At 45.4% G+C, this 13,633-nt stretch overlaps 1 protein-coding gene across 2 annotated transcripts; it reads right to left on the bottom strand.

Annotated features, from left to right (window-relative positions):
• Positions 1 to 839: 839 nt before the first annotated feature.
• Positions 840 to 3,687, bottom strand: mea1 (male-enhanced antigen 1). 2 transcript variants are annotated; one of them, XM_079362591.1, is made up of 4 exons: positions 3,549 to 3,687; positions 1,974 to 2,335; positions 1,659 to 1,767; positions 840 to 1,569 (listed from the first exon to the last, which is right to left on the bottom strand). In XM_079362591.1, exons 2-4 carry the CDS (start codon positions 2,322 to 2,324, stop codon positions 1,388 to 1,390), a joined length of 642 nt encoding a protein of 213 aa, XP_079218717.1. In that variant the 5' UTR covers positions 2,325 to 2,335; positions 3,549 to 3,687; the 3' UTR covers positions 840 to 1,387. The 2 variants fall into 2 exon arrangements, with proteins under 2 accessions (XP_079218717.1, XP_079218718.1); XM_079362592.1 differs by lacking the exon at positions 3,549 to 3,687 and adding an exon at positions 3,442 to 3,542.
• Between the last annotated feature and the right edge of the window lie 9,946 nt (positions 3,688 to 13,633).

Genomic DNA, 13,633 nt, shown 5'->3' on the forward strand with positions numbered 1-13,633 from the left:
TAAACTGTCAGAACAGAAATCCTGAAGTCAAAGCAGCAGGACATTGAAGGACTCAAACTGGGATCACCCAACATGAACAGGAACAAAAACAGGAGAAGAGTATGGGATCAAAGAAGACTCAAAACTATTTAGTTTGAAAAATCCTGTTAAGGTTGGTTTCTTCAAATGAGTCGGGTCGTTTGTCCGTCTTTACAGACAAAAAAAATTAATCTCAGCTCACTGTTGACATTGGCGTTCCTTATAATTATTTGTCAATTGATATTTGTTTTTAAATCATATATTAACATCCATTAACCTTGTATCCCAACCCAAGCTTAGTTTTTATGTTAGCTTTGCTAATGTCATAATGTTAGCTAACATTTGTGAGAGTCATGACTATAATTAGAAATAAAAATATGAAACAACCTCTGCTTGTTAGCGGGTCAGTGGGCAGCACCTTTAATTAATCTGAATACTAGTTAAATTTAACAACATGAGTAAGCTCTTTTGCCAATGCAAGCTAACAATAATAAGCTGATAGAAGAAAATGAACATTTTGTTTGCTACTTAGAAATATCTGACTGTGTCAGTGTTGTTTAAAAAGACTTAAGGCTTGTTTATTTTTTTGAAAATGTTAAGACTCACTCCGTGGCACCAACTGGAAAACAGTACTGTACTGAAAGTACTTTTGGTAAGCTAACAATTTCTGAGCACAGGTTCAGTCAAACTGAAAACAATGTACCTGTAACATGGTGAGTGACAAGAAATGAGCTCAGAGTTTCATATTAGCCCAGCTTGCCCTTGTTGAATTTTGATGATTACATTTGTAGTTTTCTTTTCATTAACAGCAAGAAAAAATATTTACATCATTTTTTACTGACTAGAATAAGGTAACAGCATCTACTTTCGCTTGTTTGGGTATTTTTGAAAGAAATATATTTCTTGACTAAAACCTTACAACAGTACAAACACGACTGCCTGACTGTAGAGAAAACTGTGTGATTCAGTTACATAAAGATAATAAAATCAGAATCTTTAAGTTTAATTTGTTAATGGACCTAAAACAAACAGGCTCACTTGATCGTCACAACACAAAGATCAGACTCTCATTGGTGTTCACTCTTAATTAAAAATTCACTTTCACCCAGTTATTCCCATCCAGTCAGTAAAGAGCTTCTAGTGCGTTAGGGACAAGATGAGGCCGTTGAAGCTGTGGTGGTGCATTCCAGGACTGAACAAACCATTGAACTGTAGTGATGGGTTCAGGGACACTGATGCTGTTTAAGCTATAGCGATGCAATTAATGGCAACAGAGGCTGTTGAAGCTGTGTTCAGGGTCAAAAAGCTAAATGAAGCCATGTTGTTGCAATCAGGGTAAGAAGAGGGGATCAGAATGGTTGCTGTGTGTTCAGGGTCCATTGAGGTTATTCCTGCAGGGGAAGCCCATGGCGGCGGCGCTCTGCCGGCTCTGCAGTGTGGTCTGGACCATGTCAGTCCACTGGTCATCTGAGATCTCTCTGGCCCATGACGGCACACCCAGAGACGGCAAAGCGATGGCAGCCATCGTCCTCTTCACCAGCTCCACGTGGTCTACAGGGAGACGCAGGAAGTGATGTCAGTGGAATGAAAGATTACATTTTCTTTTTTTTCACTCTATAAATGCAAAGTGGGACTCTGACCTGCATCCATGGGGATGGACGCTCGGCTCCTTAGTGCTGCCGCCCCCTCAGGGTCTTCCTCTTCATCACTTTCTGGGGGAGGAGCTTCAGGGAGGTGGAGACCCATCACCTGCAGCAGATGGACAGGTGAGACAAGTGATACTGCCTAAAAAACACCTTAAAAACCTTCAGTATGTGGACATGACAGAAGCACCCAGGAAAAGTGGTCTGGTTGATCAAACTGTCGCGCTCCTTCAAGTGAATATCTGTTTCAATATCAGGATCTACAGAAAACAAAGTCAGAGATCAGGTGTGTAGCAGTGTCTCCGAACTCACCTCTATCCTCTGCTGCACCTGCTGTAGCTGCTCTGTGTGGGGAGGGGCCTCCTCCTCCACCCTCTCCTCCCCCTCCCCAAGCTGCTCACTGCTGTGAACTCCATCGGGTTCCTGATTCAGAGGTTGGTAATAATATCCTCCATTGATTACTTCTCCCTCCTCCTCCTCCTCCTCACCATCAAGCTCCATTTCTCCACCACCACCCTCTCCTTGTTCCCCCTGTTCCCCTGACTCCCCCACACTCCACACGGGCATCAGCACTCCGTCAGCGGGACGCTCCTCCTCCCTAAGCTCATCTTCAGTGTTCGGCAAGACTCTTTCTGGTCCCATGGCTGAGCTGCACACTTCCATCCACAGACACACTGAGAGAGAGGTAGGGGGAGACAGAAGAGGGTGGAGGGTATAATCCGATTATCAATGAAAACAATAGTGAGAGTTTCTGGAAATAGTCATGCTGACAGAAACTTTAATCAGCCTCTTCTGCTGCCTGTCTCTCAGTTAATTCATATTTACAGTCTGTCAAACCCCAACGAAGGACATTTTCCAACCTCTTATTTTGAATAATTATCATTTGTATTTTCTGTAAGTAGCTGAGAAAGCAGTTCCACAAGAACAGCTGACTATGGATCTTCACTTTGTTAGAAAAGTCAGCCAAGCATCCTCTAAAGTCTCATCCTTTTCTTTTGTACAGAAATCCTGAATACTGAAGAACAAAACTAGCTGCATTGTCATTTTCTGTCGAATTACAGTGAGTAAAAATAAATAAAGATCAAATTGAAAGCATTACTTTCCAAACCTCCATACTTGTTTTGATCAGAGAGGTAAAACTAATTAGACAGTCACACTAACTCATTTCAAGGCAGGTTTCCTCTGGTGATCCCTTGCAGTGTAAACTGATGGTATGTTTTGCTTGTATTCTAAGGCTCAGGTTGGTAGAGTCGGTCGTCTCTCAACTGGAAGTTTAAGGGTTTGATCCGCATCTCCTGTTGCCACATGTCCAATATTAGACACCTGACCCTGAGGTTGCTCCTGCTGCTTTATCGGCAGCGTTTGAATGTGCATGAATGGATTATACTCTATAGCAACCACCACTATGTGTGAATGGGTACGCACTCCCTGCAGTGTAAAGCACCATTAACCATTTTAAACTAAACAATGACAGCTTCTTGTGACAATCCTAATCAGCATGAATAATGTCCTACATATCATTATTGTCATCATTACTATAGTCAACATTATCATGTAACACTTAACTCTGTAACAATGAAACTATTCACATTTCTATAATGAAAAACTCAGAAATATGTAAAAAGGCAAACACACACAGGTTATCATTGTGCTGAAGTTAGGTCAACTCTCTCCCTGTACTGTCAGCAAGTACATGATGAAGATGATGGTCATCATTGTCATCATCATCATCATCAGGGGAAACTGAAAGCTAATGAAGCTAGCCGCTGTTTAATATTACCGCTCGTTCTCCTGGTACAGATTTAACCTTGCTCCTCCACTGTTCCTGCTTCATCGATTTATGACAGAAAGGAACAAGAAACCATCGCCACCTATTTACTCTCGTACCTGTCTGTCTGTTCTTCTGCTTAGAGCTTCAGGTATCTGATTATAGCTGTTAGCCGCTGCTAGTTGCAGCTGCTGATTAAACACTTCCGTAAACGTCACGACGCCGCAACCAAAAGCTACGTAATCTTCTTCTTCGTTCCTTGTTGTGGTGACTGGCTACAACCTTTAAGGTGCACTGTTGCCTACTGTGTTTAAAGTGTTGTCATCAACGACATCAAATACGAAGTTACAAATAAATACATAAATAAAATAAAAGAATCTTATTAACTTGTTAACTAATTTGGTTCGTTGTAGCCTGTATGTTTCAGGACTGTTTACCAAAATGTCTTTACAAAGCAAGCCGGGTCACACAATGTCTAAACTCATGACCACATGGATATTAAAGAAATATGATTTAAAACAACAACAAAAAAAGCTAAATTAAGCTATAAGTCAGTTATGAACAGAACATATCTTTAATTGTTAGGCCTATATTGTGGCTATGGGCAGCTGAATACGTCTGTATTATTTTTCACACAGTGTCACCTGTAGGTGGGGCTAAAAGGTTTTTAAACATTTCTTCTGCAGCAGGTTGCAGGTTGCGGTCTTCTCACTGAAATAGCTACAGGAATCACAAGTAATTATGATACATTAAATTATTGCAAAGTTTGACTTATAAACACTCAAAGAGGACTTTCAAAATTGTTTGTATGCTTGTTAGAAATAAGTGATACAGACCAATTTTAATGAAGACATGGCAGTTGTCAGAATGAAAAGCAAATATCTAGTCTATTTGTGGATATGTAAAATGTAGATATGATGTGCAACCATTGTACACTATTATTTTTTTACATTATCATTACAGTGTTGACTTTAACTGAATCAGATGCACTTGATCTGACTGTCATCAGGCTGTGGTTATTCTATAACTGTGTAACAATCAGTTAATCTACACAAATGTATTTCTTGTTTTCTGTCCAATATCTTTTGTCATTTCAGCTCATTCCCTTAGTTTCTCTGAGCAGTAATATTCAGCTGCTTTGTTAGTGATCTTGGGTTTTGACCCTGCAATCAAGTAACCTGTTTATATTGGGGATTTCACACATAAACACGACTACTGAAAATATCCCAACATTTTCTAAGTGAGCTGTATGTGTGAATGCAAACAGCCAATTTTTTTTTTTTTACCTTGGCGTAACCTGGATTTTTCCAGTCAGCTTGGAACATTTCTATCTGGGTGAGCATATTTTTGAACGCAGCAGGTAATATTCAGGAAAATTCACTGCTGGTGACTGAAATTCTTTTGTCAATTAAAGCTTAAAGCTTTTCCAGTATGCTGTCCTCTAAAATGCAACGCTGCTTTGAAAGTGATATTTGAACATCACATTGTTGAATTTTAAACTTTTACGTAAGGTACAGTGGTAGGTATATGTTTCATTGTGTATCATGTAAAAATAAAAAATAAAAAAATATATATAAAAACATATTTGAAACCCCCCTGGTGCCCCATGGTAAAAATAAAAGAGTAATAAGACTCAAACGTAGAGATGATCCAGTTTAACTTCGTAGTATCCAGTTATGTCACATATGGTCAAAAAGTTGAACTATGAGGTAATTCTCTCTCCTACGATAAAAGAAGGGTGGGACTATACAGTCTAAAAGAATAAATCACTTTCTAATCCAACACAGATGTGCTTTTATTATTTCATCTGCTCCAGAGGAATTAATTCCAGAGAACAGAGACACATGCTTTCTGTTATCCATAAATCTTCTCCTCGACTGGAATCATTTCAGCCAAAATATACAGACTCAGAGTCATCAGTAAACAAGCTGGACTCTGGTGATCTCTGTGAAGTCCAGCTTCTCAGGAACATGATGAAGTCTGATAATATTATGGAACCTCGAGCCCTGCGTGGCTCACTCACCACAGGCCAAATCATACATCATCTACTCCAACCTGCAGATTGGTTCTAGATCAGGGCAGGGCTGAAGGATTAACACTTTAAGTACAACTTTAGCATGACTATACTTCAACAGTCACTCATGAACATTAGTGTTTTTATTATGAGATTGTTTCTCTATGTAATGTTTACAGAGGTTTAAAGGGATGCCATACTGTTGCCAATGTGAGTGAGAGTGAGATGAATATGTCAGTTTCATTTGATCTGAAAACAACTCTTATTTATGTTTATTTTAATTTACAGAGGAAACAATCATAGGTTTGTTGATGGAATGAGAAACTTTAAACTTGTGGTTGTCTCATACAAAAAAAACACACATAACTGTGTTATGAAACTGTTGTTGGCCATTTCCCAGGATTCTGAATATTACATGAAAACTTTTGATTAATTTTATCAAACCCATAACCATAAGAACAACCAACAAAACAAATTCCAGCGATACAAGTGAACAGATTTTTGAGTCGTGTGTATTTCTGGTTAAGTTTCAGGCTGCTTGATAACGTCTCCCGATTTTACATGTGAAACATATTGTAATATAGAAACCCACACAGCTTTAAAATGGTGTGAACTACAGTTGTTAATTTTTCTTTTTTATGCAATGCTATGATCGTTAATTATCCAGAAATATTGATGGATATTAAGACAATAGTATAACAATACAAGTTGGTTCCTGTGAGGATTCTTTAGAGACGTTGTTGTTTGTGGAGCTCCGGTTGAAAACAAAGTGACTTAGGCCCCATTTAATAACAGACGTCTGGGTCAAACAAGTTTAAACATGCTGCTGCGACACCACACATGCACAACACTAACGGAGCGACTTGTGTTTGATGTTGCATGTTTGATGTTGCAGAGATGTTACTAGATGTTTTTTTTAAATACTGCCAGTTTTAACAAGCAGATTTTGACACCTTCTTTTAGTTAAAAATTCAAGCTTGAGCCCTCAGAATGTGTTTATCATTTTATTCATTTATTCTGATAATACAACATCGTCTTAGGATACTGTTGAGGCATTGCAGTAAAACTTAACACATTTCCATCCACCTGCTCCCCCAGCATAAAGTATAAGAAACTCATTTTAAATTACCACAAACACAGTGATTTACTGGGGCTGCACACAGCGATTGGTTAGAGCTGTTGCCTCACAGTGAGGAGGTTCCTGGTTAAAATCCTCTCAGACAGGGCCTCTCTGTGTGGGGAGTTTGCTCTCCCTGTGCATTAGCTCTCTCCAGGTACTCCAGCCTCCTCCATATCCCAAGATGTTCTAGTTAGGTTAATTAGTGACTCTAAATTGTCCGCAGGTGTGAATGTGAGGGTGGCTGGTTTTCTGTCTCAACATGTCAGCACTGGGATTGACCGGCAACTAGTCCAAGATGTACAGTACCACATCTCTCACCCAAAGACAGCTTTGATTAGCTCCAGCATCCCCAAGACCCCAGATGGGAAATGCAAAAAAGTCATGGATGGATGGACAATCATTTATTGGTATCAGTTATTTTAAACATGTATCAAAACTTCCTTGAGATGAAAATATTCAATTTCTGCTGATGGACCCGATGGTTTTTTCAACTACACATTTAACTCTAAAAGATAGTTTGTGTCACATAAAAAAGTTTAAGCTCAGATTATACATTTAGGTTTTGATCCTATCATCAGAAAATTAAATAATGTTTTTGTAGGAGAGTGAATAATCAATGTGTAGGAAAAAAGCATACCAATGTATATCAACCATAAAGTGTCTTTTTATCCATGTCGAGCTCCTCTCCTGCTCACAGGGCAGGTTAGTTTATCAGCAGCTCACTCAACAGCTTGCTCAGATAAAGGAGCAGACACATTGTGTGTAGAAAAGGCCCAAAGTTAGGGGTATGTCTGATGACCCGAGAAGTGAGCCTGCCCATGTGATGAGTCATAATATGCTAATTAGTGTCACCGCAGTATCAACAGGCAGACGAGAGAGCTTCGGTTGTGCCGTTTTAACTCTATAGAAGCTGTGTGTGCGTAAATGAAAGTAGGCCACACACACACCCATTCACGTTCAAATGCATAACTGAAGCAACCAGTTACCACTATTTGTATGTGCTGCTTGGTTGGAAGTAAACAAAGCTGAACAGTGAAATCTCTCTCTGCCTGTCATTCATCATACTCCCTGGAACCGTGGCCTTAAGTGGTGTTCTGGCCGACACTTTGGATGTGAACCTAGTGATTAACACCGAACTAGCGCCCAGCCTGAACTATTTTCATTATCTCCACTACATTAATGGTCCTTCGAGCCGGATCACTGGGTTTACGTCAGAGATGGATCATTTTCCGGAGTATGATGCTCGTGGTGCACGCCCCAGACGTGACATTCGCCTCCCTGCACGCTATGCAGACTACGAGGTGGATCACATCAGTCAGAGACCCAGAGAGGAGGTGAAGACGCCAGAACAGGGGAATAGAGTAAGGAGCTCCCTAACCTCCCCTTATGACTCCCCGACACCTAGTCACCTGCCGAGGCGGGATGCTATTCTCCAGGAGATGGAGTTGAGCTATGAGAGTCTGGGCCAACGGCACATTCGTGAAAACGAGCCTGTCTCCCCACAGTTTTCAGAGGAAGAATCTAGGTACCGGTCACCAGATCACTTCACTCCCTTACCTCGCACGCTGCACCCCAGACGGCCATATGAGGATTATAGAGCAGAGTTAGAGGGCATTCGTCAGGAGAGACACACGATTCAGCAAACACAGAGACGCATGTCATCAGAGCTAGATGAGTTGAGAACACTGCGATCGGAAATGAGCCAACTAGTGGATGCTGTACGTAAAATGCAGACGCAATCTTCTGTTCATGTTCACAACTCAGAGTCAATGGTGAAGCCATCACAGCCACCGGCAGCAAGTGGATCTTATGATGGAGAAGAGGACGACTGGCCTGCACCGCCACCACAGTTAGCACAGGTACATGAAGTACCACCGCCTAGCAACCCACCCCAGCTGCATCGCCTTAATAGGAGACTAGAGGAGCTTTACTGTGTTAAGGAAGAGGCGATGCCAACCCCAACCATTGACCATGTTGTGGGTCAACCACAACTCCCAAACTCAGCTCGTGATGTCCCTCCTGCAATGAGGCCACAGTATGATAATACCTACCCATCTCCCTGGTTCAAGCCTGTTCAGCCTCCACCACTGCCATACGGTGGTCCTATAGTTAGATCCAAGTTTACTGCAGCTTATGGTGGTCACAGGAGTGGGCTTGGATATAATTCAGTCCTGCCACAGCAGCACTCAAGCATGCCATGGTCACACCAACCGCCTACTGGACTACCTCAAGGAAGCAATCCAGAGCCAACTTACCATGGACCACGCCCAACAATTCCCAACTTCTCAAGTCGGGACCCTAGTGAGTTTGCACGGCTCAAGATCTCACTGGAGAACCTCCTACCACAGACTGCAACTGAGTTGTTTAAGTACCAGGTGTTGGTCGATCATCTACACCTAGAAGAGGCCAAGTTAATTGCTGATGCTTACCTCAACTCTCCGATGCCCTTCTCAGACACGATGGTTGCCCTGAATGACAAGTATGGCCAACCACATCAGATAGCGTTGAGGCGGATAGCTGCTGTGCTGGACGGCCCAGACATCAGACGTGGAGACCTTACTGCATTTGAGAAGTTTGCACTCCAGATTCAGTCACTTGTGGGAATGCTGAGAACATTAGGCCCCGATGGAGAAGTCGAATTACTGTGTGGCTCACATGTTGCTCGTCTGCTAAGTAAGCTGCCACCTGAACAGAGAGCAGAGTTTCGCCGCTGCATGTTTCATCAGGGCAGACGGTCCCACACCTTACTAGACCTTTCCGAATGGCTGAAATATGAGTCTTGGTGCCAGGACTCTGAAGGGCAGTTAGCGGTGAGAGGTGCTAGGGAGAAGCTGGGGGCAAAATCTGAAGGACGACAGGGCAAGCGATCCATCACTGTCCTCCACGGTGTGGAAGAAGCTGCCAGGACCCCTGTGGTCCCGGTGTCAGGTAGCTACTTTAAAGGAAACAAAAGCAGGCCATACTGTCCATTCTGCAACAATGAGGAGCACTACCTCAGTCAATGTATAGCAGTATCTAAGCTAACTAAAGAGCAGCTAACAGAATGGATAAAGAATAATAGAAGGTGTTGGCGCTGTGCACGGCCACACCAGGCGGCCCAGTGCAACTTGAAAAAGCCATGTAGTCTCTGCCAGGGGAAGCATCTCCAGGTGCTGCATGAGGTCAATGTGAGACCACCTAAGTCAGCGACAACACCCACGGTGGAGAACCACGGAAAAAGGGCTACAACTGAGGTACTCTACCTAGACAGACCAAGGGAAGGCAGCCGAGTTCTTCTGAAAGTAGTCCGTGTCCGCATTCACCATGGTGACCGAACACTCAACACCTTTGCCATATTGGACGATGGTTCAGAGAGGACTATGCTGTTGCCAGATGCGGCGGAGAAGTTAGGTGTGCAGGGGACCCCAGAGGACCTACCTCTACGTACAATTAGACAGGATGTACAGACCCTCAGTGGTGAATCAGTGTCATTCACAGTCTCTTCTCCTGCAAAGCCAAAGACAAGGTTCAAGATTTCAGGTGCATTCACTTCTGCTCGCATCGGGCTAGCCGACCATACCTACCCCTTTAAGCAACTTCAGCAGAAGTACAAGCACCTTATTGGCCTTCCTATCCGTGACCTCACGAGAGTGGAGCCCTTGCTTCTCATAGGGAGTGACCACCCCCATCTCGTCACACCTATCGAACCCGTCAGGTTGGGACCTCCAGGAGGGCCTGCCGCCATTCACACTAGGCTGGGCTGGACACTTCAGGGCCCAGCTAGTGTAGTCTGCCACCTCAACCGACCACAGCAGTGCCTATTCACCACAGTAGCACCTCAGGTTAGTGAGCTGATGAAGCACGTAGAGAGACTATGGCAGGTTGATACTGTTCCACTCAGAAGTGAGAAGATAGTCACACGTTCAAGGCAGGACCAAGAGGCCATAAGTATCCTTGAGGCCAAAACCACCAGGGTAGAAGTTGATGGCATATTACGTTATGCCACCCCACTGCTCCGTCGAAAGGACATGCCGCTCCTTCAGGCCACTAAAGAGGCCGTCATCCCCAGTCTACGAAGTGTAGAAAGGCGATTGGCTAAAGACCCTGCCAAAGCTGAATCCTTCCGAGTTGAGATGGAGAAACTGATCAAGGCAGGCTCTGTCATCAAGTGTGGCCCTGAGGCACCAGTGGAGGAAGGCCAAGAGACATGGTATATCCCACACCATATGGTGAGCCATAATGGAAAGAATAGGCTGGTGTTCAACTGTTCCTATCAGTATCGAGGGCAGAACCTGAATGACTACCTGTTGCCTGGGCCAACCTTAGGAGCATCGCTTCTGGGAGTCCTGCTACGCTTTCGAGAGCATTCTGTGGCAATCAGTGGAGACATCAGAGGCATGTTCCACCAGGTTCGTCTCCTCCCAGAAGATCGTGCCCTGCTCAGATTCGTTTGGAGAGATGTCCGTCTAGCAGAGCCTCCTGCAGTGTACGAGTGGCAGGTGCTACCGTTTGGAACGACGTGTAGCCCCTGTTGTGCCACATTTGCCTTACAGCGCCATGTCACTGATAACAGCCAGCCAGATGACGAGGTGAGATTCTCAGTGGAGAAGTGTTTTTATGTGGACAATTGTCTCCAGAGTGTTCCAACCATCACCGAGGCGAGGTGCCTTGTCGACAAACTACGAGCCCTTCTAGCCTCTGGAGGGTTTGAACTGCGACAGTGGGCCAGCAATAGACCAGATGTGATAAGCCACCTGCCAGTAGAGAGCCGCTCTGCTAGTGTTGACCTATGGATGACTCAGAACAAGACAGAGGCCCCAGAATCCACTCTAGGGCTAAGCTGGCTCTTTAACGCTGATATCCTAGGCTACAAGCATCGTCGTGTAGAGTATGGTGTACCCACGATGCGCAACATCTACAAAGTGTTGGCGAGTCAATATGACCCCCTAGGATTCATATTACCCTACACTACCAGGGCAAAGATACTCGTCAGGCACCTTTGGGACAAGCACCGAGGATGGGATGATCCATTACTACCTCAGGAGCTTCTACAGCAGTGGGAGGCCTGGGAGGAAGAACTGCAGATCCTGTCTCAGGTCACCTTGCCCCGGCCATACTTGCCAAAGGAGGTGGACATCTCAGGTCTTCACAGGGAGGTACACATATTCTGCGACGCCTCGGAAGAAGCCTATGGTTCTGTAGCATACCTCCGGACTACTGACAGACAGGGTGGAATGTATATGTCATTCCTGATGGCCCGCTCTCGAGTCTCTCCAAAGCGACTTCACTCCATACCCCGATTGGAGCTCTGTGCTGCACTCACTGGTGCCCAGCTCTCACGGGTGCTGGAAAAGGAGCTCACAATCAACATCAATCAGACAATCCTCTGGTCTGACTCCACAACGGTGCTGACATGGCTGAAGTCTGAGTCCTGCCGATTTAAAGTCTTCGTCGGCACTCGCGTGGCCGAGATACAGGAGCTAACTGACAGGCACGCCTGGAGATACGTTGACTCAGCGAGGAACCCCGCCGATGACTTGACACGTGGGAAAACGCTGAAGGAGCTTGTCGAGCCCAACAGATGGAGCCAGGGACCCTCCTTTCTCCTGCTATCGCAAGACTCATGGCCAGAGGATCTCGCCGTGCCCCAAGCTGAGGATACCTCAGAGTTGCGTAAGTCTATCTTCTGCGGGGTCACTGTTGATGTATCGAGTCAGCCCACTCCAGACCCGAGTCATCACAGCTCTTGGAGAGAGCTGGTAGATGTGACAGTACAGGGGTTGCATGGGGCGGCCAACTCTAATGATAACCTCACTGCTGAAGACTACCGTCGAGCAGAGCAGTTGATTCTCCAGAGGGCTCAAATGGATAGTTTCCAGCAGGAGCACAGCCTATTGAAAGCTGGTAAGCCAGTCCCTAGAAGTAGTCGACTTCTCACTCTGTCTCCTGAACTGGATGAGAAGGACGGGCTCATCCGTGTTGGTGGACGACTCCGTCGAGCAGAAGACCTCGAACTGGCGGCTCTTCACCCAGTCATTCTAGATCCAGGTCATCAAGTAACTAAGCTCTTGATTCAGGACTTTGATCGCCGCCTCAGCCATCCAGGCCCAGAGCGGGTGTTCGCTGAGCTCCGACGATCGTTCTGGATCCTGCGAGGGCGTGAGGCTGTTCGGCGCCACCAGTATAGCTGTGCTGACTGCCAACGATGGAGGGCCAAACCCGCTGTACCAAAGATGTCGGACTTGCCAGCAGCTCGTCTGCGCTTATTCAAGCCAGTTTTCTATTCCACAGGGATGGACTGCTTCGGCCCATTCGAGGTCAAGGTGGGCAGGCGTCGGGAGAAGAGATGGGGGATCATCTTCAAGTGCCTCACTACCCGGGCAGTTCACCTGGACCTTCTTACGAGCATAGATACGGACGCTTTCCTGATGGCCCTCCGTCGATTCATTGCCCGCAGAGGAACGCCAGCAGAACTGTTCTCGGACCAGGGAACAAACTTTAAGGGAGGTGAGCGAGAACTCCATGAGACCTTCATGGGAATCTCTCCTGAACTACAAGAGCTCCTTGCACCACAAAAGATCGCCTTCCGCTTTAACCCCCCGGCGGCTCCCCACTTTGGAGGCGTGTGGGAGAGGGAGATACGTACAGTGAAGAGTGCCCTCTATGCCACAGTGGGTGCTCAGCCTGTCTCCGAGGAGGTGCTCATCACTGTGCTTACTGAGGTAGAAGGGATCCTCAACAGTAAGCCCTTGGGTTATGTCTCTTCAGATGCCAGAGACCCGGATCCAGTAACTCCGAATGTTCTTCTGATGGGGCGGCCAGATGGTTCTCTACCTCAGGTAGTCTACCCTGAGAACGAGCTCCTTAGCCGCCGCCGTTGGAAGCATTCGCAAGTCTTGGCAGACCACTTCTGGGCTCGTTTTATCCGCCTCTATCTACCAAGTCTTCAAGCTCGCCAGAAGTGGCAGGCTACTCCAGCTGACATTGCACCGGACTGCGTGGTGATGATTGCTGATCCACAGTTTCCCAGAGCTCTATGGCCAATCGGAAGGGTTGTCAAGACTCATCCCAGCCCTGACGGGCGCATCAGG

The sequence above is a fragment of the Symphodus melops genome (assembly GCF_947650265.1).
Source record: "Symphodus melops genome assembly, chromosome: 15".
NCBI classification, from domain to species: Eukaryota; Metazoa; Chordata; class Actinopteri; order Labriformes; family Labridae; genus Symphodus; species Symphodus melops.

What these genes read in the sequence shown, in the direction of transcription:
- mea1 (XM_079362591.1), bottom strand. Translation starts at nt 2,324, where the DNA reads ATGGAAGTGTGCAGCTCAGCCATGGGACCAGAAAGAGTCTTGCCGAAC. An exon ending in AGGTGCAGCAGAGGATAGAG is followed by an intron (nt 1,768 to 1,973) that starts GTGAGTTCGGAG and finishes CATCTGCTGCAG; the next exon opens with GTGATGGGTCTCCACCTCCC. An exon ending in GTCCATCCCCATGGATGCAG is followed by an intron (nt 1,570 to 1,658) that starts GTCAGAGTCCCA and finishes GTCTCCCTGTAG; the next exon opens with ACCACGTGGAGCTGGTGAAG.